General features: G+C 37.9%; 1 protein-coding gene across 5 annotated transcripts; it reads left to right on the top strand.

Annotated features, from left to right (window-relative positions):
* The first annotated feature begins 472 nt into the window (after positions 1-472).
* Awh (LIM/homeobox protein arrowhead) lies at positions 473-23283 on the top strand. Of its 5 annotated transcripts, XM_072020108.1 has the most exons (7): positions 473-703; positions 1578-1772; positions 12440-12723; positions 20568-20785; positions 21278-21526; positions 22065-22238; positions 22622-23283. In XM_072020108.1, exons 3-7 carry the CDS (start codon positions 12455-12457, stop codon positions 22726-22728), a joined length of 1017 nt encoding a protein of 338 aa, XP_071876209.1. In that variant the 5' UTR covers positions 473-703; positions 1578-1772; positions 12440-12454; the 3' UTR covers positions 22729-23283. The 5 variants fall into 5 exon arrangements, with proteins under 5 accessions (XP_071876209.1, XP_071876208.1, XP_071876210.1 ...); XM_072020107.1 differs by lacking the exon at positions 1578-1772 and having other exon boundaries at positions 21281-21526; XM_072020109.1 differs by lacking the exon at positions 1578-1772 and having other exon boundaries at positions 22661-23283.
* Positions 23284-23430: the final 147 nt, after the last annotated feature.

The following is a 23430-nucleotide window of genomic DNA, read 5'->3' as shown; positions in this document are numbered from 1 at the left end:
GGGTACTAGTGCAACTTCTCTTGACCCAGCCAGCGTATTTTATAGTTTGATTCGTTCCAAAATTCTATTTGTCAAACACCGCAAAAATTTCTTTTCCCCTAAAATCCGAAAAAGTTACCAAGCTAAAAACAGATCTCATCGTAACCTATCACAACACGCTGGACAATTACGCTACCCTCGTCGAGCCATCTCGAGAGAAAGATCTTCGAGAATGATTCTTCTTCCTACCACGCTCACCACTCCACCAATCGAAAAAGCGTATCAACGTTAGCTTGGTGGGAGAAATGATGCGCTCGTGTGCGCCTCGTGGTAGTACACTTTCGTGTCGCTGGGCGGGTCGCGGCTCCACCAATGAGATACGGCGTAGCGACGGTGCTTACGGGACGCCGAGGCCACGCCCACGTTTTTAGTGATACGATACCTCGCAGCGGGTTGTGCAGAGCCACGACCGTGTAGCGTAGCTCGGCCGGGAATTACGTTATTATACGTCGAGCGCATCGAGTCTCGGGCCATGCTGCGCTCCTCGGGCGTAGCTGTCGCTTGCTTGCGCGTCGCGTGAACGCGTTTTACATCTCGTGCCGTGCTGCGCGATGCCTTTGGGATCGCGGATTACGCCCCTGTGATCGATTATTATCTGAGGAGGGATCGGAGGTGTACAAGATCGTGGAAGTGCCTGGATCCGTTTGAAGAGGCAGTTATGAAGGTATGTGAATGCTAAGAGATATTTTTGAGATAAAAGAAGTTGTAAAGGTGGTTTTTGGGGGTGCAAGAAGGTTCAATTGGCAGGTTTTAATGCGAAGTAATTTTTAATAATATTGTCTGTTATATGAGTAGATCAGTAAGTGGTTGGAAAATATTAGGAGTAGAGCTTTTAGTGTTTTGGTTCTTACTTATGTATCGGTTTAGAGAGACAGTTAAGTTAATAAGAATATGTGAATATAAAACGGGTATTTTTAGGGTAAGAAATATTTGAAGGTGGGTTTCAGTATTTACGGATTATTTTTTAATAATCTTGTAGTAGAAGTTACTATAGAATGTTTTTAGTTTATTGTAGACTTATTTTTTAATGATTCCATTTATTAGAGGCCCCGCGCAGTAACGCCAATTTTTCACGTAACAATTTCGCCGCTAAACAGCGACACGATTTTGTTGTTGTACGTGTACGTAGCAGTAGAGCTGTTTGTTTTCGTCATTAGTTTCGCCATACATATATACTACTAGAGAAACAGTTTTGTCGCTAGTGCACGCGTGTTTATTAATTTTATAAGACTGACGACAATAGGAAAACAGATCAGTGGTTATCCAGTTGTTAGATGTTGCTAGACAAAAGAGTGGTTCTGCAGACACGTCGTCGAATGTGTCGTACGAACAAATGGCCTTTTCGTAAACGACAAAATTGTCGGTAGTGCGCGGAGGCTGGTTATAGAAAGGAACTTGTAATTGGTTAAAAGTTATTTGCGTAAGATATGATAAAGAAGATAAAATAGAAAACAATAATAAAAAAAAAATTCACCACGAGAGGTTACAATGAAAAGCTCCCACTTGCGCGTGATTTACCCCAGCCATAAAATTCTTAGATTCGTCGCGGTCTGATGAGGTTGATGAGCGTTGGTGGACAGTAACACCAGGTAGAGAAAAAGAAAAAGAAAGAAACGGTGTGAACGGATGGCGGGGAATCCTCGAGCCGGATCAAGCGACCAACCATAACTTTGCATCCGTCGTGTCGCAAGGCGCGGTCGTCTCAAGCTGAAGCAGCTACATGCTAAATATATGTACGTAGCTACATATATAGGAATAAACGAAATAGAGGTAGCGGATTACGGTCGATCGGTTGGCGCGATTGTCTTGTCGCGATGTCGATCGTGTGTCACTGCTGCTATCTCGCAGTGTATGTTAAGTATCGCTGAATCGAATACAAGCGGTCTGTTCTAATGCATACATACTCGATGCGCTTTCCGCGTTATCACCGGCGCATTGATGCGTGTCGATGCTCGAATCACAAGTTTAGAATCACGGAGACATTGAAAATTGAATGTCGTAAGCGGTTATAGACAAGTATATTTATGCGCGTATGTAGTAAGATAGGGTTATTTGAATCATCTAATCTTCAACATCATAAAATTCAATCTTGAGCTTCGTATAGAACAATCAACTTGTAAGTTATGAGATGCCATCGATCTTCGGCTAATAACGAAAGAATGAGAAAACATCGTTTTAAGTTCAGCAAGAGGAAATATCAGAAACCGAAAAATGATTCGAGTAACCCTATGGTAAGATAGTGCCAACGAAGAAATTAATAAAATAAACAGAAGACTGAATAACTTGTAGAAACAACGTAATATGCACACGGGTAGCTGAGATCAGATTCATCACAAGACGTTTAAGAGTTTATATCTTAACGTTAATTTTGGCAAGGAAATGATCGACGTTTTTCTCGATATTTATTAATATTTCTATCGTTATCACTTGTTTATTTTTTTGTAGTCATAATTACTAATCATGTATACAAAGAAAGCACCAGTAAAATCTATCGACGAATAGCAAAAAGATTATGTTTACCTACATATCGAGATCTCTAAGTGGTCCACGTTTTGGTAATAATATACCTATTTAATAACCCTAATTGAGAGTTAAGGAACTGTTAAACCCTTTCAAGACCAACGCTTCTAAACTTGTGAGAAAACTTCTGTACCCTTATTTTTCCCGTATATAGTCAATCTAAATGGATAGATGCATAAATGTGAAAATAACTCCTTAAAAAGGTCGGTGCAAAAACACGTCTTGCACGATCATTCAATGTCACGATTTGTAGGAACAGGTCGCGGTGTCACGGGCATTTAAGCAAATAACCACGTGCGCGTCCTTTCTGTATCGTTTACTGTCGCGGCTCGTACGCTTCGTTGGTACCGTTCGTCCTCTAAAAACGAAGCCATATAACTTGGGATCAGGCTGATGCGCCATTTTGCGCCTTACGCCGACAATTTACTGGACCACACACGTACTCACAGTACCATCTTGAAAGGTCCTTTCGTATAACAGCTCGTGTACTGCCCTTCGCGTGGGATGTGCCTCGTCTCTCAGATCTGATCTTACAGGTATTTACGATTTCGCCCCGTGTCTGCGTAGGTATACTTTATAGATATTCACTAGCAAATGAGCCACGGCTGTTCTTTAACGAATCATACGTCGCATTCGTTCCGCCACGATATTTTTATGCGCTTTGTAATTTTTCTTTTTCTCCGATTTTCGGTAGTCGTATATATCACTCACGGTAATTAGAAGAATTGTGGTTGGAGATTTGTAAGTACATATTATTTTACGACGCGGTTAATCTGTTCCGGCTAGAAGAAGCGCTTAACGAACATGTCCATTGTAGATAATTTTCAATAGCATGCTTCTGTTTTGTTGCGTTCACGATTGTTAATACGTTTATACTATATTTTATTGTTAAATATAGCTGCGATTTTGCTCGTTACAACTTCCGGTTATGTCACGCGTTTGCTTTCTGGCTTCTATGATTAGACAGCGTTTCCTCGTATAGTTCTGACATTGTTATACTATACGTGTAGTTTACCAGGTTTTTAAAACATATTGTGCAGTGTATAAATTGCTGTAGTGCATTATCAATGTTAATACGTGTACTGCGAAACAAAATCTACTGAGAAGATAGAGATAAAAGTGGAGGAAACATTAACCTGTTACTTGTTGGTTTATTAGTTAGGCATATTGCGAATAGACACAAATTGCCATATTACAGTTGTTATCCTTTTTCGCTAAATAGTTTACGGTTTGTTAAGTCGAATGTAAGCGTAAATTTTACACTTCTGAGATAAAGCGTTCTAGATAGATATTTGAAATCGTAAAATTTCGAACAAATATTGGTGGAAGACTTGGAAGTCAACATCATTGTGACGTGTCTCCGATCCCATAGATCGTAACTCCGGATGATCCGTTTTACGAAGGACACCAGTTAGATCCACGTATTTCTTTTCGTCATTAATCTTGCTTGATCTTTTGAAGTCTTCACCGTTAATTCTAGTTTATCGATCCGATTCACTTAACGGGTATTTCGCCACTATCTAGAATACCAAGTATGTTTTCACTAATCCATTAAACATTTAATATTTTCTTATTTAACTGATTCGAAAGACCATCGTGTCGATATAACAGTATTTCGGTATTCTTTAATTATATCGTAGCATCTGTTTGACTGAAATCTGTCAAAGTAGCAGATCTTAACTTCCTCTCTTTTTTGCAACTATGAAGATCGCGATTATGGTTTTGTCAAAATCACTTTTTACTTTTATTGTGATTTAAATATGGTATGTAAAAACGATCTACCTCATTATTTATTTATCCTCATAACACAATCTACTTTATTTAATCAATTATAATTATCCATATAGACAGTATCTGTCTATATTTAAGTAGGTACATTTATCCAAATTGATTATTTTAGTATTAATTTTATTTTAATATCCCTTTGATATAAACATTTATAAACATTCCACGATGTCATTCGTAACTGATAATACATCCGTAAATTTACTAATTCGCAAATTTATTAAACATTTTTCTTGTCCACATTGCCTATAGTTTCATTTACATAAATTTTGTGCTATTCATCAGTGACAAAATATGAAGAAAAATGAGTAGATGTTGCCAGAAAACATAGGTACTTAGCCGTTAAGTGTATATAATTAGGAACATAAAATAGTATCATAAATCACGATGAAGATATCATAAATCAAAAGTGAAAATACTTCGGAGATTTTTACCGAGTTTATCTTATTTCACCGATAATTATTATAAATTTGCTATACGATAATAAGATGTTATATAGTTTCGTTTAGTACTTATCACATTCCTACGATGATAACGTAAACGTATTAGAGATTACTTTAAGCTTTCGATATATACAAAAATATATTATAATAATATGATAGCGTGAACAATGAACTCGTGACTATTAGAATGTTAGGAGTGTATTACGCAGGAAGGTGCATTAATCTTAGGAGAATAAAATTGTTGATTATAAAGAAATGTACAGTTAGAATCCATTACCGTTTGATGAACTACCAACGGTACCGCGTAGTATGAAACTTTAACAGGAAATGTTTATAATCAGATAGCGAATGTTTATGTAAATTTGTATTTTTCTGAAAAATAAATCTCTAACGAAAGAAGATAAAATTAAAACAATTTTATAGAAATCGATTGTTGGAAACGTGTTCTATAAAAATAAGAAGTGACCAGCCATATTTCGCACGCTCAACGTACTCGTCGAAGTCAAAAGAAAGAGAGAAAAAAGAAAGGATGAAGTAAAAGGAATCGGCATGGAGAACTGCGGATCGGGGTAATAAATTGATTCGACGTGGCCAAGGAAACGCGTCACATTAACATATGTTTGCATTTTATTAATAGAGTGCCAGAAGTGTGGCTCGATTCGTTTTGCTTCTACAACTATCGCGATATATTATCGCCCCTATTTCTCATATCGATTTTTTTCTCTTAATTCGCGGAATACACACTTTGTCATCGACGCGCCGACATTTCTTCGCGCGACCGTAGCGAAACAAAATTGTTCCCCCTATTAGCATAATCGCCACATTTCGTTTATACACATACCAATAGCAAAATATAGAAATTCGTATAAAATCATAGATATGAACTTAAGATTCTGGAATTATAATTAGACTGCAGATTTTATATTAAATTTAAAAATACAATGTTGCACAGTATGCGCATAATTCGAAAGAAATCCTGTAATCAAGGTTGTATTTATAGGTATTAAATAGCGAACGTAAAATAATAAAAATAAAGTTAAAAATTTCAGACATAGTACTTACATTAACGATAAAACAATATCCCTTCTTTCGCCAATTTCGACCTACGGTTAAAGTCGTATATACGCAACGATATTATCTTACACAATGTTTATTTAAGTAACTTGCAGCATATTTCTTACGCCATAACTTATAACCCATTTAAGAAGCAAAAATTATCATCTTATTGGATTCACAAACGTAAAATAAATGATATCTTCGCAAGATATATATATATATATATAATATTACACTACCATTTACAAAACTGCTATCACCTCACTAATTAAAATCTACTCACTGTCCGTATGGTGGGCTTCCGAATTACATACCAACACGACTCCCTCCTGCGGTCGGTTTCTTCGTCATTACGTAGTAAATGACTCGAAGTAATCGCGAAACGAATCTGCTGCCCGTGCTTCGATCCGCCACATCCATTCACAGCCGTGCTATACATCCAATAGAATAGGAGTGAAAAACCGACAAAAATCATGAAAAGTCGACGTATTATATTGTGTCGCGTGAAAACGAAAAATCGGATGGCAATTTAAATAGATTTCGAGTGGCTTCTCTAGAAGATCCATTGTACCTGCGGGGGATCGTTTCACCCCATAGACCACAGTATCTTTATAGTGGGGAGGATTTTTTTCTACGAAGGCGTGTAGAGGCTCGTGCCCTTGGATACCACTCGAAAAGCCGCTGGAAACACACAAAAACCCGGCAAGCATTATTTTCAGTGGAACATCCTTTTTCTTGTTCCCCCTCCCCCTACCCACACTCACACACACACTCTCTCTCCCTCTTTCTTCTTTCTTGTTCTTTATCGTTGTGTTTGTTTCGTTTTATTTCGAGCGGTAGAGTATCGTCTGAAAGAGCCAGCCGAAAGAAGGATGCCCGTAGTGGGCCACTTTGTCAACTTGTCACCTGGGTTGCGGAGGATGCGAGAGAAAACGAACGAAAGGCCCCTCGGGATCAAGGGAACGGCGATCGTTCTTGTTCGCACCAGGAAGTCCTCGCTTCTTCTCTTCTTCATCGAGATATTTCTTCTTTTTCTTCCTTTCTTCTTTGCGTTCGATTGAATGGAAAAGACGTGGCTCTTGAAGTTTGAAGGAGTTGTAACGTATTGAGAGTTTGATCTTAATTTGATGGTTGCTGTGATTGGGTTAACTGATCCTAACTTTTAGTAGGATTTTTAAAGAGGGAAAGGTAGGCAGGTATAGACGATTGTGTCTTTTTCTAAGATTCGGAAATTAACTTGAAGTTCAGATTGAATTTTATCGTGAGAATATTGGCTATTTATTAAAAATTGACGTAACAACTGTTTCCTTGTAAATATAGTCGCGTATTCTAGATTTTCTATTGGTACTATGCCATGAATTATTCCGCATATTTTATTGTGCTAATTTTTGCGATTATTAATTTCCCATTAATTGCATACATATCTTCAATTTGCTTATAAGTTTCTCAAACGCATAAATTAAATAGAAAGACAAATTATCCCAGTCATTGGATAATTATTCAACTAGGAGAGATAAAAGTTTCACACGAAACGAATTAAACGATCTACGTAAGTAAGTAAAGGAAATGAATATAGAAAATAGGGTCGTAGGCATAGCTGGCACGAGTGACTATACACACGAGTATAGCGATATAAGTGTTACACGTACGTTTAAAGTTCATATACTTAATCACGAACTTGCATAGCCTTGCAGGTGAGAAATTCAAGTGGAAGGCGGTGTAGGTGCGAGGTTAATTAACGACTCGCAGATAATTTGTCGATATTGAACACGCGTAGTAGACGGTCTCTTAGTGAAAATCAATATATTTACTGCTTTGTAATAAAAGTTGATCTGAAAATACTATTATGGAGAAATCGTGTTTCGTTTCTTCCTCAAGTTATAGCGCAATATAGACACATAATTAATGGAATCATGTACAGTTCGATTAAAACGTATTTGTTCGCTTTCTACCTTTCATTTATTTATTCGTTATAATAGTAGTCATATTCGTTGCAACATGACTGAGACTTTATACCATTTAAGATTTTATACCGAGATTATTTATGAAAGTCGTTTATATTCGCGATTCAAATTTCGCAAATTTCGACGATCTTTACGATACCAAGTTAAAAAATTGTTGTCTAAAATATGTAATACGTTTAAAAACAGAAATTTACCAAAAATTCTATCACCGATTATGCATCTACTCGACTAAAGAAAATAAAAAGAAATATTAATAAAAAAGGTCTCTAGAGAATTTCATTGTTGGCATCGGGAACGAGTATTATCGTTATTACCTCGTACCTACCTCGAGTGACATTGGCGGGAGACAAGCGGTCGAAGGGAAACGAAGAAGTATCGATTTCAATGGACACCGTGTCGCGATACCGAAAGTGACACGAAGCCGCGAATACCGTAGGAAAGCGTATACTGGGACCCCCATAGGACCTCCCGTCGACAGGCTTTCAAGTTTGAAAGTCATACCCCGGTGGTGTGCCTCGTCGTCGACAAGGGGACCGAAAGCGAAACCACTCGAGAGGCAAGAATGGGGCCTCATGGCTATTCTGAATAGAGGCGTGTACAAACCCGGTGTACGATGCCACACTGCGAAACCGTTCACCGATCTACCTTTGTGTAAATAAGGCAATAAGGCGAGCCAAGCGGGATTACTCTTCGTTTAAGTCTGCAGATCGGATTATGCGAGATACCTTGACGTTTTTAGGTAGACAGGAAAGAATCGTATAAGGAGGATGTGGGGAAGCATGCAGTTTTAGATTATTTAGATCAGCAACGAGTTTGATCGTTGTTTGAAAGATATAGACATAAAAATATCCATAGTATTGTACTCTGTATAATATTTAACCCTTTGCACTCCGAATTTTAATTCAATTTCATTACCAGTAGCTCTCGACGCGTTTAAGTGTTTTATTTGAAATTTACTTTAACTAAAAAATAAGACAATTTAAATAAATAAAGGAAGAACCAAATTCACTTAAATACCAGTTTTATTTACACTATTGTTGTATTTTGTAATTTTTAAGTGTATGATATAGCTTGCAACAATTTCCAGAATGCAATCTTGGTTTTCTTTAGCACGTTTCACAAAAAAAAGTGGGACTGAAAGAATGTCGAGTGGGACTCGACAAAGGAGCTCCTGAGATAAAAACTGATGTCGAGTCACACTCGACATAGGAGTGCAAAAGGTTAACAGGTAAATCAATGTTCTGCCTAAATTCTATTATTTTAACCGTATTCATGAAAATATGAAAAATCTGCAGTCTATTTACGAGCTTTCTATTCCATCAGGCAAATTCGTGTTTCTTCTGACATTATTTTCGCTTAAACGATATTAATTAAATAGAACCTGATTCAATATATTGTCGGTGTCCAAGAGCCAATTACAATTACAACTAGATATTTAAAAGTGTTTAGTGACACGTTATCAGTTGAAATCATAGCTTGTGCATCTCTAGAGAAGATTCGTTTGTTTTCAAAATGTCTGCGGCTCTCCTGTTATATTGTTTCATACGCTTCCTAATAAAAGAAAAAGAAACAAAGGAAAAAGAAAAACGAATCTACGTAGAAGCGACGAAAAGAGAAAAAAATCGAAATATAAAGAATCAGTGAACGATCAGTGAACTTCCTTGTAGGAAGACCGGATTTCGAAGTATCATTCTCATAATAAACTCCGAAAATCACGCCCCTGACAGGCCGTGCGACCGCAGAAAGCAGAATTCGGAAGAGTCCGGGGTTAGGTACAAATAGGAGGGTATGCCGGTTCACCATAACTCATGGGGCTGGTCCTATGTGACGAGAACGCGTCTCCATGATGGGCACCGCATGCGGAACCTTACAACACGCGTGTTCTCTCAAGCGTTAGGTGTTATATAGGTATAGAAGCAGCACCTACGAGGCTTGCAGGTATTACATTACAATGGCATTATGTAACTCCCATACGCCACCATTGTGGAGCCAGTTGTGACGTATGGTTAACCACCAACCATAACCAACCAAATGTTCGCACGTTCTAACTGTGTAAGGATCTGGAATGCGTGTGTATGTATGTGTACCAGCGTGAAAGTATTGATAGTATTCTGGAGACAGAAGATATACATAATATTACAAGATCTTTGAAAGAGCTGGAGAAGAACAGGGTTTATAAAATTAGTATTAATCTCTCTTCTATGGAGGATAATTCGACTTTTAGATTTGGCGTTATATGTAGTCACTAAAATTTATAAAACAGACTAATCTTTTTCAAAAATGATAGAACTCTAATAATTAATCTAATAATTAATAATAATTAAGTAAAGTGTCGAGCCTCGTGAAATAATTGCATAATTTCTATCAAACTATATCACCATCTTGTAATCAGACAATTCTAATCAATTATATCGAAATATACGATATTTTCTCATTGTTTCATTATCGAAGACTGTGTAATAGTGTTCTAGAATATACAATTAACTATAACGTAGGTACATAGTTTAGTTGTCCTCTACAAAACTCGAAGTTCTATTTAAGAATGTTGTATCTCTATGAATCTCGTCCTTCGCTTCTTTGAATCGCCGCGTTTGAGTTCAGCTATGAGATTCGCGTGCTTTTTGATATCGCGAGGCATATATTAGGCTAATAGCCCGAAAAGAGTCTAATCCTCCGTTTTACGATCCCGCCTCGCATGCAACCGCGGCTCGTTATTGTCACCTATAACTCTCTCTCTGCTGGGCCAACCGCTAACTTGTGGGTGTAGAAGTCGTGACACACGAATGAACCAGTCGAAACGATATAGCCGGCGATATTTTAACCACGGATTTATTACGACGGAAGAAAAGGCCTAAAGCCGGAAGATTAACGAGCGACTTGCGATCAAGTTTATGTTTAACGCAAATTTCTAATGTTGCTAAAATGCGTGGGTTAGATCGTGCGGCCATTGTTTTAGATTATGCAAGTAAGTACAGAGTGGACAAATTGCAAGCCAACGAACCAACCGATCTTTCCCAAAACATGTACTTCCAAGTGATGTACGGTATAAAAGACCAGAAAATAAACACGCAAGCAACCCCTCCATCGTTCCTTACGAAAGTTTATTTACTGGGCACGCCCCGCTCGTTCAGAAATCATTTAGCTTGTAGCATTCTGTAGCTCGATCGAATCGTGAATCCGACACGAGTCGTCGTAACAAGACCGCCGACACAATGACGGAAGGCGGCTGGACGCCACGGTTGCCCATTTAAGCATCCCATTGGAGTATTCCAACCCCCATAGAACCATCATGGGGATGTTACGGGGTAGGTTGGCCACATATATTACACCGGTGCTCGCAGGACTTGCGTGTACGACACAATACGAATCTGTACGCGAGGGCATGCGTGTCACTATATTGAAAGGGAACGTCGACTTTGAAGCAGAGGGTTCGTGCTACCTTCCGCAGATCCGTGGTTATGTTGGCAACGGTGTAACGCTTCCCTGTAGGGTGCCCTTTTCGCTTGACCAGCTGCTGAACGAAGCTGTATGAGAGTTTGTAAACGGAGAATTAGCGGAGACTTCGGTGATACGTTGATGTACATCACGCACGCGGCTCTTCATGGCGGAATGCGAAAAAGTTTCTCGATGAATCTATGCTTCAGCTGCCCGCAGCGTTTCTATTACGAATTTATATCAGATAATGAAACATAATAATTCACGTAACTAACACTAGAAACTTTCATTAGAACATATGTCCCTCGATACAACATGGATCGAAAGGGTTAATGGAAAATGTGGGAATGGTTCTTTGTAAGAGAGATTGGCAAAATATAAATTGCAAAATGTGTGATTCTAGTTAAATTTTCTTTAACGCTACGAATTTTCTAAACAACCTAATATTTGAACAGCTGTTTTATAACAATGTATTAGGTTGTTCGAAAAGTGTCTTTCTTTTACAGACACGTTTTTTGCAACGACGCATCTTTATACAAACATGAAACCTAATCTGTCAAACGTTGTGATCTTTATCTTGATAGAACAAAATGGGTCATACGTAATTTGATAAAATAATATAAAACAAAAAATGTTGTGCATCCATTATTTCCTTATAAAAGGGAAGAAACTTTTTGGACGACCTAATACAAGTGGTTACGAAGCTGAGCCAGTCTTCGCACGATTGCTCGATACGTAGAAAAAAAGATTAGCAATGCCATAACGAAGTCAACGTTCCCCTGTTAGTTTTCCTGTGAACGGTATTGTCACGCTATCCCATGCAGAATTCAACAAACAAACTATCGGATGTTCTTGTCACGAAACCTATGACACACTTGATGGATGCGTGTGTTTCGATCAATCTGTTTCGATACAGTTTACTATGCCTGCTATTCGCAAATCCTTTTGCTACCTTCTCAAACGTACGTACACTTTCGCGCTCGAGAATTTTCTGATACATTCTTCGTTAAAAATATTTTATATTTGAATTGTCATATATTATTACGTTATATTTTGTATATTTTTAGTAGATACTCTGATTTTTTTTTTAATAACGTACTTGTACACGTACAGCTCACTTTACGTTATAACTTTCGTGCGCAATTGTTAAACATCAATTTCCGAGTTTTTCTCACGCTTGCTTCAATGACATTACAGACGGAGATAGAAGATATGACGAGCGATGGCGTGTGCGAAGGCACCGGTCCGAATCTTGGTACAGCCGAAAATGCCGGCGGGTTGATAGGGCCGGAAATGTCGCCAAGCGTGATGGAGTGCGGCGGATGCGGTGAACGCGTCCGCGAGCGCACTGTTCTTTGCGTCGGCGGTCGAACTTGGCACTCGAGGTGCTTGAGGTGCTGTGCTTGTGCCAGGCCGCTACATGATCAGCATTCCTGCTTCTTGAAGGGCATGAGACTCTACTGCAGGCATGACTACGCTCTGTAAGTTGATAAATAAATCTCCATTGTTAGTAGGTATTAGAGCCTCCTATATGCGAATTAACAGAGAGACAAAGATATTCGGATAATAGAACAATTATTTTTCTGATGTTAAATTTCGTTTGGTCACATATAGATCAAAGAAATTGTCATTTTTTGCTTCAATATGCCTCTTATATGCGAGCTAATAGAGAGACAAAGATATTCGGATAATAGAACAATTATTTTTCTGATGTTAAATTTCGGTTGGTCACATACAGATCAAAGAAATTGTCATTTTTTGCTTCAATATCCGAGAATATTAATTTAATTTGTTTACATAAAAAAGCTGTAAGTTAAATGAAACATATGTAACGATACGTAACATCGTATCTATTTATCAGTTAATAAATCAATAATAATTTCTATATAAAGCGATGATAAATAGCTTTCAATCGTATAGAATATTTACGTCATCTTTGCAACGAAATTTTATAGAATTTTACTTTCATTAAAAATGGCTGTTTTATGAAGCGCAAAAGAACTTTCGTGGACAGGTAAATTTATTTATAAGATTTCAGAAAAATGTAACGTTACGTAAAAGTGACAGATTACAAATAATATCAGTAGCCAGAAATATTCTCATACGTATAGCTGTATACTATGATACTGAAACAAAAATTCTGTTACACGTTTAACGAGAAAGCTTAAATTAAAAATGCGCTCAATCAAAGATCGAATAATAAAGATAACAGAGTTTATCAAGGGAAACTGCAATGCTTTAGCGTATATAGCTACTGTAGAAGTAAAACGAGACATACCGCGAAGCATAAATCGAGATCAACAGAACTCGTAATTGCCATTGCGTCGTCAAAGATCTACGTTTCCTTGTAGCCGCAATTTAGTGGTCGAAAGAGATTCAATTATTGCGATAACAAGCAACGAGAAGGCAAACCTGGTTGTTATGTGTAATATTCAAATGTGTGTTGATCTATCGATAGAATAATAAACCGTGGTAAAAGAGTGGCGTGCCATGTTTTCATTATCAATGCAATAAATAACAATTCGTTGGAAACCTCTTAATCGACCCGCACGAACGAACTAGTATTGCCTTCGTGACAATCCATAAGTGATTCTTCGATCGATCGATTGGTGATTGTAAATCAATGTTAACATTTCTATAAATTAACTGTGTTGTATGGTAAATATCTGTTTTATCGGCTACGAATTAAGTTGTTACATTACTGAATGCAACGGAATGAAACTCATAAGAATTTATTAATCTTCCACTGTTTATAAATCGTTGAATTTTTATTATAGCGTACACGGCTGGAAATTTTCGTTGGAATTGAAATATCGATCATACTTTCTGTTACTTTCCCTAGAGAAATTTTAGAATCTTGCAGATTTATCGATTCTTTATAAATCATTGAATTTGTATTATTCACCGTCAGGAACTTTTGTTGAAATTTTCCACTGGTTACAAGATACTGACAACTTTATAGAATTTAAGAGAAAACATGGAGAATTATGAAAGGAAATTTTGTTTACGTTTCTTGAAAACTGGGGCGTATACTTTCATCTTACAAAAATTCAACTACCTTCTCTATTTACTTATACAACGTAAAGATACGTTGTTCGACATACATTCCCTTGTAGCGGAATCGGATAATGACTGATCGAAAGCTATTTGTTTCGGATATTTTCGTAGGAAGGATGACCAAGGGACGAAAAGAAGCTTGCAGTGACTGGTCGATTGTACGCGAAGAATTCGAGTCGAACACTTTCCAACGTGTTTATCCAACTGTCAATCAACTTTAGTTCGGTCACCTGGCTGTTGCACCAGCCTGTCTAAAATCACGTATCGTGATATCCGATCGTGACGAGCGACCGGTATCGCTGTCTATATTATCGAACGCGGAAATCAATGTAATCCTCAGAAGAAAGGAAATGAAAAAGAATAAAGTGAATTCGTTGTGTATTATGCTATGATACTACTGTACAGTCATTTCTTTCGATTTCGAATCTGATGTGTTTCTATAATTACTTGGAACGCGAACTTGTCGAAACGAATTTTATTGTCCGTCGATTTAATGTTTCAGACTTTTGAAAATTGCATTAAACTCTCAACTGGATTCTCGCGGAATAATGTGGATAATTATTATTCTTTAACACTTTGACTGTCACGGTTTCTCCTGTGACGCCACGGTGATCATTGGTGATCGGAGCGCTTGAACTTCTTACAATTGTAAAAATTGAATGAAAATTGACAGTTAGGGAATTTTGAATATAACCGATAAATAGAAGATACTTTGAAATAAAAAGTACCCCATTGAACAATTAAACATTTTTATTAGAACATCGATAAAAAAAAAAAATGAGAACAAATCTTGCATCTAACGGTGCACTGTGTTTGCATCCATATCTTTGAGGGTAATCTACGAATATTATTAATAACACACCTTAGAAAATAATCGTAAATGCTGCGTTATAATCATATAATTGAAGTTAGAAGTGTGAACATACCTTACTATTATATATAGAATGAGCAAATACCGTTTACTAATATCTTCTACACCTTTCAACAATATATTCTGCACGTTTTGCTTACGACGAAATAACGAATGCGAATGGTTTGTTAAAATAAACGAAGCCTTGTTATAATCTGTCGCTATCAACTGTTAGCAAGGTGCCATGTTGGTCACCCGTGATAAGATAATAAACAATAAGATAAACGGTCCATTAGGGAAGAATGTTGCCTTACATCATCGATTTATTATTATTTTGCCATTATATGCTTTGAATAATAAAAATACTCCCGTGGCGTCCTAAGCGAAACATGTGATTTCGACGTGGCAGTCAAAGTACCTTAACAAGATACCTACGATGTATACTCTTGTTTATCATGCAGACGTTAGAAATTCTAATAATAAAATAAGAAATTATGAAAAGTTTGGCAACAGAGAGTCGGCATTCTCTGTGAAGACAGTTGCAGCATTTTTTCGTGGCGTGGCTGTCTTTTTGAGGGTCAAAGTCGTGTATATGCGGGAGGTCCTGAGGAATCTGCCGCGTAATTTTTTCGACTGACGTTTTTCGCCTCGTAATGCTGGCTTACGATGACCCGGTCGACAGGATCCACGACCCGTAGACACGTCGACAACCGACTCGGAAAGAAACGAAGCCACTATTTCGATTTACGCTCGGCTCGCCGTGATAAATGATCGAAAACTATACCGTGGATACCTCGAGAATCGAGGACACCGCTTCACCGAACCTTCGTTCAATTCGTGATTGAAGTGTTGATACAATGTGACCTAATTAATACTCCATTGACGCGATCCTTGGTATTTTCGATTGGAATGGGTGTAGATATAAGTGTGTGTACAGTCAGTCACGAAAGTCTACATACACCTATCGACCTTTGTATATCTGACTTGGGTATCAAAGAAACTAGAAGCGTACTTCGTCACAAAATTATTTACATTTATTTATATCAATACGATTAGACATTATTAGGGTGTTTCTAAGAGGAATTGAAAAAAGAAGAAGAACAATCAAAGTATTTGATTTAACTCGGAAGAACGTTGGCATACAAATTACATTAGACGTTACAAAACCTTTAATTTTTGTAATCGATGTAAGCACGTGTTTCGAGCAATCGTAAAAGGAAAGAAAACCGAAACACGTGTTAACAAATTCGATACGTAGTTCTAGTTTTAATAACATTTTTCAAACGACAAACTCTTTTGTTACACTTATATAATTTACAAGTTAATCGTCATCAATCATACCAAAATCGTTTCAAGATGATAGAGTTTAATCTTCGACGAACAGGAAACAATGAGATTGGTGATTTTATAAGAAGCTTCCCTGGGGGATTAATTTTCGTTGTTTTCGGAATTCATCTTGCCGGCTCTCTGGGGATAGGATATGCATCGGTTATGATAAAAGAAAACTGACAATCGCTTGCTCAAAATTCAAATCCCTTCCTAGAGATTGACGTGGGCGAAACGAGAAAGTTGTTCTTGCAAGCAGGATAAATTAGTGCTTCGCTAAGAGACAATAGGATTAAAACGGATTCTTTTTTGTCGCTTGAGTATCTGTGCGAGATTCAGAATTTACGATTATGCATTACAAATGTACATTCTTCTTCTTTCCTATTAAATCGCTATGAGTTGTTACATGTATTGTAGAGTCGACCAGACGTTATATGTATTTACAGACTCGTAGCTTTTAAAAAGTTCAAAAGAAAGGTTTTAGTTCAAGTACATACGATTACAATGATTTGTATCGAATGATTTGTATTCAATAGCTTATTATCGTGTAATATGCATCGAAAGCTATGCTGTTTTGAATGAAATGTGTGATTAGGAAAGATATTGGGTGTGTTAAAGGGATTATGTTCAATGGAGTGTTGGCATTGATCTATTAAAATGTCTTGATTTTTATACACTCTCTGTACTTTTATACGTTTCGTTACATTCGATAAATTATTATTTCTTAGTATAGAAGATATAACATATCCTAACAAACTTTAGGAATGGAATTAGCCGTACATCAAAATCCACCATCTAAGCTCGCTCAATTTCCCATCAAAACACGCTTAAAACCCTTTACGACGCTAATTAAACTTCAATACCTAAACCACCCTCTGATACTTTCCACAACCAGTCACTTATTTACTATACTAAAGCCTCGCTTAAACGAAACTGCAGCAATGTCGACAACGAAATCCTCACACCCCGTGTTGCTCGTTTTCTCCGTTCGGTAACATCGCCTGGAAACTCCTCTCTCAAGCTCTCTAATACCATATACCCAAGCGAAGAGGTAGGAAACTTTTTCACTGGAAGCTAGGCCGGTGTAAACGGTAGCCGTGTAGCGGCAAGACACGAGCATGCAACACGACACACGCACGCACGTCCAGATGAATGGCTGCAGAGGTGGGTGTTATGGGTGCATCGGTGAGCCAACAACTCGGAGGAGCGTCCTCGGTTAACGACAAGCAGCAGCACGACGGTGGCTTCTTCACGGCCAGTGTGTCCGGTGTGGTCGCTAGTGTGCGCCACGGCCGGTAATTAAACAACGACTAGCGGCCATTAGCCCATTATCATATTCATGAACACGGAAAGTGCATCCCGATTCCTCGTCCGGTTCCTCCGGCAACCGATCCCAGCCTAGCTGTTTATACGATCTGTGTTCGCGAGTCCCTTCGTCCCCCTCGCGAAGATATCTTATGGGGCCACGCGACTACCCCGGTGGCCCCACCACCCCATTTCCAACAGAGAAAGTAACGAGTAGTATACCGGATGAGACTAGACTATATCGAGACTATAAGCGTGTTTCGACCGGGACATAGTTACTCGCGGGATTAAGAGGACGGTTCGGGCGAGAGCGAGCAGATATTTGCACGATACGCTTCCGAGTGTAGCGATGCTAATGGAGTTGATTGTTTTGTAGAGTATGAAGTACTGACGAGGTATGGTGAAACTGGGAGCGGGAATGAATGTATGGAGAAACGAATATATACCGAAGGTGTGGAGAAAGGACAGTGTAGAATTGAATATTTATCGTGTACCTATGTAATGAAATCAGGAAATTAATAAAAAGCGGAGTCAATCAGTTTGACATTTGAGAAGCTCATATGTCGAGATACATCGATAAGTCGACGAAGAATAAAAGGTTACGAAACGGAGAGAATGTTTTTTTTTTCATATCGCTCCTTCTTCGATCGAAACTATTATAGAAAGAGATCGTCGGAGTAAAAGAGTACTTATACGTATATACTTGTGTCATAGAACACGCTGTACCATGAGAGATTGCTTTCCAAGATGAGAGCTGGGAAGAGAAACTTCTCTTCTCTCGACTTTCTTCTGTTCTTTCGAGTCTTTCTTCCGAAGACGCTTTCTAATGAAATTTTTCATTTCTCTTTCGTTCTTTTCGTGTTTCTTCTTACACGCCTTTCACTAACATCCATTTGTTTTTAATGTTTTGCCATATGCAACAAGCTTATTGTTTAATGTTTCATCGTGTGTCAATAGTTCGTGTAAAATGTTCGTCGAATGGAACTAATTGTAAGATTTTCCAGTGTCGATTTCCCTTCTAACATTTCTGGCATAGCAGATAGTATTTTCTAAATATCTTTTTTCTCCTTGCCACTCTATTTTCTTCCTTTTGCTTCTACCATCTACACCTCTTCCCTCATTGCCTATCTATTCCCTCAACTTCCTCCTTATCTCACGACTCTCTTTTCTCCCTTTTTCGTCTCCCCTCATTTATTAATCCTTTTTCACTACGGTGTTCCCGCGCGGCAGCGCGAGTTTACATACACGCAAACATACTCTTGAAGGTTGCAACTCGCGCTTCGGGGTCCTGCAGTCATTTATTTGTCACAGGACGACCGGTACAGGCTGGCTTGTTCCAGGTAAACGCGCGTTCGTGCGCGACGCGTTATCTAAGACCGTTCTCCCGAGTGCTCTGCCGCTCTTCGAAGTACGAATTATTTCTCCCATCGGCCATTGCAATGCGCGCACATTGATAATCGACTCGCACCGTGTGAAATCGTACGCCGACATTTTTGGAGCTCCTCTCATCTTCTTTCACGTATGATAATTTCGCGTTTTATTGGAATGTTCGATGCCCGGCTAATGGTAATTCCTGATAAAATTTAAATTATTTCGTTAACATAGAGATTTTAATGTAGTCTCAACTAAATATACGCAATTTTTAGTCTGTTGAGACGAAGTGGTGGAATTTTTGAACTATGGAATCGCGTGTTGCGTTGTGACGTAGAAATTGATATTTAAAAGCCATAAGTGGAAAAGTTACGTATACGTATACGTACAGTCTTTTATAAACAAGTAATTTTCTAATTCGATATATTATCAATCAAAATTTTATTTTAGATATTTGAAAGCTATTAATAACTTCAATTACGCAGACTAATATTGATTAAGTCACACTAACGTAATAAGTAAATTAATATTATTAGTTTCTTGTACCTTAATATCTCAACCGTAGAAACTATTCGCATAAACGTTCGCCGTGTATTAACAATGATATCAATTAATGTCACAGTTTTATTCTCAAATTCTCTATATGGTCAGTCGTAACAGGAAATTCACGATCGGACTAGGCGTTTTTCTGGTTGAGAGCGCGTCGATGGCCGGTTTATCGACTGCTGAATGTTCGAAGACGGGAAGAGCAGAGGTAGAATCGTTGACGCGAAACGTTTTCTTTACACTTCGCGGCGAACGCGTTCGTTAGAGCCGGACGAAGTTAAATCCTCGAGGAGCGAGCTACCATCGTTGAATTTATTGGCGCCATTGCCGCAGGTGGCCGCGTGCTGCGTGCCTGCGAATTCTTTACGACTACTTCGGATTTCCCGGCATGCCATGGCATCGTTAGTCACCCGGCTCTTTTCATAGAAAAATTCCGCATTCTTCGCTTATCCTTTTCGGTCTCCGTTGATAAAATTAATGGAAAAGAATGGGAACGTTTCCTGGAATTGTCGTGAGATCCAGATCGTTCGATCCTGAAGAAGAGACGTATGATTTTCTTGACTTGAAACATAGCAGTTACCTGTAGCTATCTCGTAGGTTCTAATGTAAAATTTACACTAAAAATTAATGCCAAAATATCTGAACGTTTACCGCAGAAAACTTGTGGAAAATTTTTAATTTATGAATAGATCATGTGTTTTAAATGAAGAAACTTGTTGCATATATTTGTTATACATTGTCTAAATATTGTTGCACTTTTTATATATCGTTAGATATTCGTTATGCTTATTGTTTACGTATTTATTTTTAAAAATCTCCAAATTTCATCGATTACAACGAATAAAATTGTCTGAAATTATTTTTGTTTAGAACTTTTGGCGCAAAGTGTGCGAAGTGTGGTCGAAGCGTGGGTGCCGGGGATTGGGTGAGAAGAGCCAGAGAAAGGGTTTACCACTTGGCGTGTTTTGCATGCGACGCCTGCTCTCGTCAACTTTCCACGGGCGAACAGTTCGCCCTCTTGGACGCCAGATTGCTTTGCAAAGCTCACTACCTGGATGTAGTCGAAGGCAACAACACTTCTTCCGATGGTGAGACTATGCCGATACTTTATTACGTTACCACAATATCTTTAATTAAGCCTTTCGTGTTCTATGTTGCATATAATTATAACATTGGCACGTTCATTGCTGGCCGGATGTCGCGTGTTCTTTCTCTCGCCGCTTGTTAAGTTTAGCAAATAAGTAATTTGATCGTAAAATGATTTAACGATTGCGGAGATATAAAAAGTCGCTATTTACGATTCTGATATTCGAATGTCATTTCCGCTCAAAAATAGCGTTTTATTTGATAAGTATGTAGTTTGATATATTCTCGGTACATCGTAATCTTTGAGTTTATCAAAATTTGTGGTTTTAGATTCTCTGCGCCTGCTTTTTATATCGTTAAATCTGGAAAAAGCTTAGGGTTTAAGTTATTCGATGGTGGAATAAAAAAAATTACAAAATGAAATCTACAGACTCGGAGGGAAAGATTTAGTGGCGTAAGAAAAGGTGGAACACCTCTAATTGGTACTTTCGCAGAAGGCGGTGACTCGGAGAGTGGGCACAAGAGCGGTAACAAGGCGAAGAGAGTGAGAACCACGTTCACGGAGGAACAGCTCTCTGTTCTCCAAGCGAATTTTCAACTGGACAGCAATCCGGACGGCCAAGACCTCGAGAGGATAGCGCATGTGACCGGACTCAGCAAAAGAGTTACGCAGGTTTGGTTCCAGAATTCTAGGGCAAGGCAGAAGAAGCATCTGCACACGGGCAAAATGAAAGGGCAACACGGTACTTCTTGCGTTTGTTTCTTTCACCGATATCTGTCCGATTTACAGCTGTCTAGTGAGACGACATTTCTATTTTATTTTCTTTGTTATCCTGTCCGCTTCTTTATTATATCCACGTTCTTATTTTACATTTATTTCAATACTATTTGAACAAGAGGTATTAAAAACTCTGTATATTTCTGGGGAATAAACGTTAGAAACTTTTGAGTAATAAATTTCGATAAAGGAGGAAGTTACATGTCGAATGTCTCGTTTCCATTGATTCACGTTAATATTTTTGAGATATCTTTTGTATAATTCCACGATAGTTTCACAAATTTCGTTATTACGAGTATTATTTCAATGCAATATTTTTCCTTTTCAAAAGCAAATATGTGTACGTAAAGTAGAAAAGCAGATCTGCAGGTTCTGTTTTTTCAAATGTCTAATGTTAAATACCTATAGGTGACCTTGAAATAATGACGCATGTGGATCAGCATATTATAAGTAGGAAGGATTATCATAGCCTAGAATCAAGGAAACATCGTTTGCTGTTACAGTTCATCAGTCACCACCGAATTCTACCGCTTCCACAGGCGATTTCAGTCGGCACATCAATTTACATCTAACCTATTCGTTTCAACATCAACAGCAACACCATCATGGCCCCCAACAGCCGCAGCTGAGTCCAGCTACGTGCAAAAGCCCAACGCCATCCCTCTATCACAATCATGGTAAGAATATCAGAGATTTTCGCATGTGTGGGAAATTTGTTGCATGAATCTATTGCTTTTCTTTCAGTATAGCAGTCTTGACAGAGTATTCGATTAAATCGATAAATGCGATATTTTTCAATCTTGAGACATATTTTTGAGAAAATAGTAAAAGACTTTTTCATCAGATTTTTAGCGAAAGTTTTAAGAATAAAGACGTTAGGACTAAATTATCGTTTGAAGTATCGTAATAACATTAATTTCTCCTGTCAAACTATAAAATTAAGGGGCAAAGTGCAAAGGGTTAAACGTAATGATAAAGATTATCTGCTTAAATTCGACAATTAGAATATAACGAGAGTTTATCAATACCCAAGGACGAAACAAAGTTTTGCTTTGAAAAGGTCTACTCTCTATCGCAACACCGTCAACTCTGTCTTCAGGCTCGGAACAATCGATGGACGAACTGTCGCAAGACTCGATGATGTTGTCGATGCCGAACGAGGTTTAATCGCCGCTGGATTAGCCGCATATTGTAAATATTCTTTGTTTAATCTTAAGGTTTCTTTCCCATGTTCATGAATTATTTTTGGTGAACGCGTTACTCATTTCGACTTTATTTCTTCCACCGACCATATAGATAGAATATTATTATTAATTCTTATTAATTATTATTAATATAGAGTATTATTGTTATTCATTAAAATGTCGCGATCGAAGCTTTGACTTTGAAAGGCAAAAGCTTTTTCTCGATATTCGTTAAAAAAAATTGGCCAAGTAACACAAACGATCCTTACCCATATTTGTCTTTTACCAAAGAAGCGAAAGAATATTATATATCTTCTACTTTTGTCCAACATATTCCAATTTTTTTTTTTATTTTATAAAATATTCATCAAATTGCTGTGAGTGTATCCGTGATTAACGCGATGGAAGAACTGAAAAAATTCGGCAAGGATCGTTTTTGCTACGAGCTGCTCAATTCTATTGTATGTAAAAAGACGCAAGACAAATAGAAATTTTTTGAAAGTTTTCCTTTGAAATTTCATAGAACGTCGAAATAGAAAGACTTGCGGTGAAACATCGCGGTTTAAGTACCGAAGTATTTTTTATCGTAAAACGCGTTTTTAAAACACGTTGATTGATTACTTGAACTTTAGTATCGATTCTACAATAACGTATTTATTCTGTTCATTGACCCTTTGAAGCGAGA

The sequence above is a fragment of the Bombus fervidus genome, chromosome 17, assembly GCF_041682495.2.
Source record: "Bombus fervidus isolate BK054 chromosome 17, iyBomFerv1, whole genome shotgun sequence".
NCBI classification, from domain to species: domain Eukaryota; kingdom Metazoa; phylum Arthropoda; class Insecta; order Hymenoptera; family Apidae; genus Bombus; species Bombus fervidus.
Note: the sequence above shows the minus strand (reverse complement) of the source record. Positions and strands in the feature narration are given on the sequence as shown.

Bases quoted from the DNA above. Each gene is read 5' to 3' on its own strand.
- Awh (XM_072020106.1), top strand. The intron at 12,724-20,567 runs GTAAGTTGATAA...ATTTTTGTTTAG, and splicing joins TGCAGGCATGACTACGCTCT to AACTTTTGGCGCAAAGTGTG. The intron at 20,786-21,277 runs GTGAGACTATGC...GTACTTTCGCAG, and splicing joins CAACAACACTTCTTCCGATG to AAGGCGGTGACTCGGAGAGT.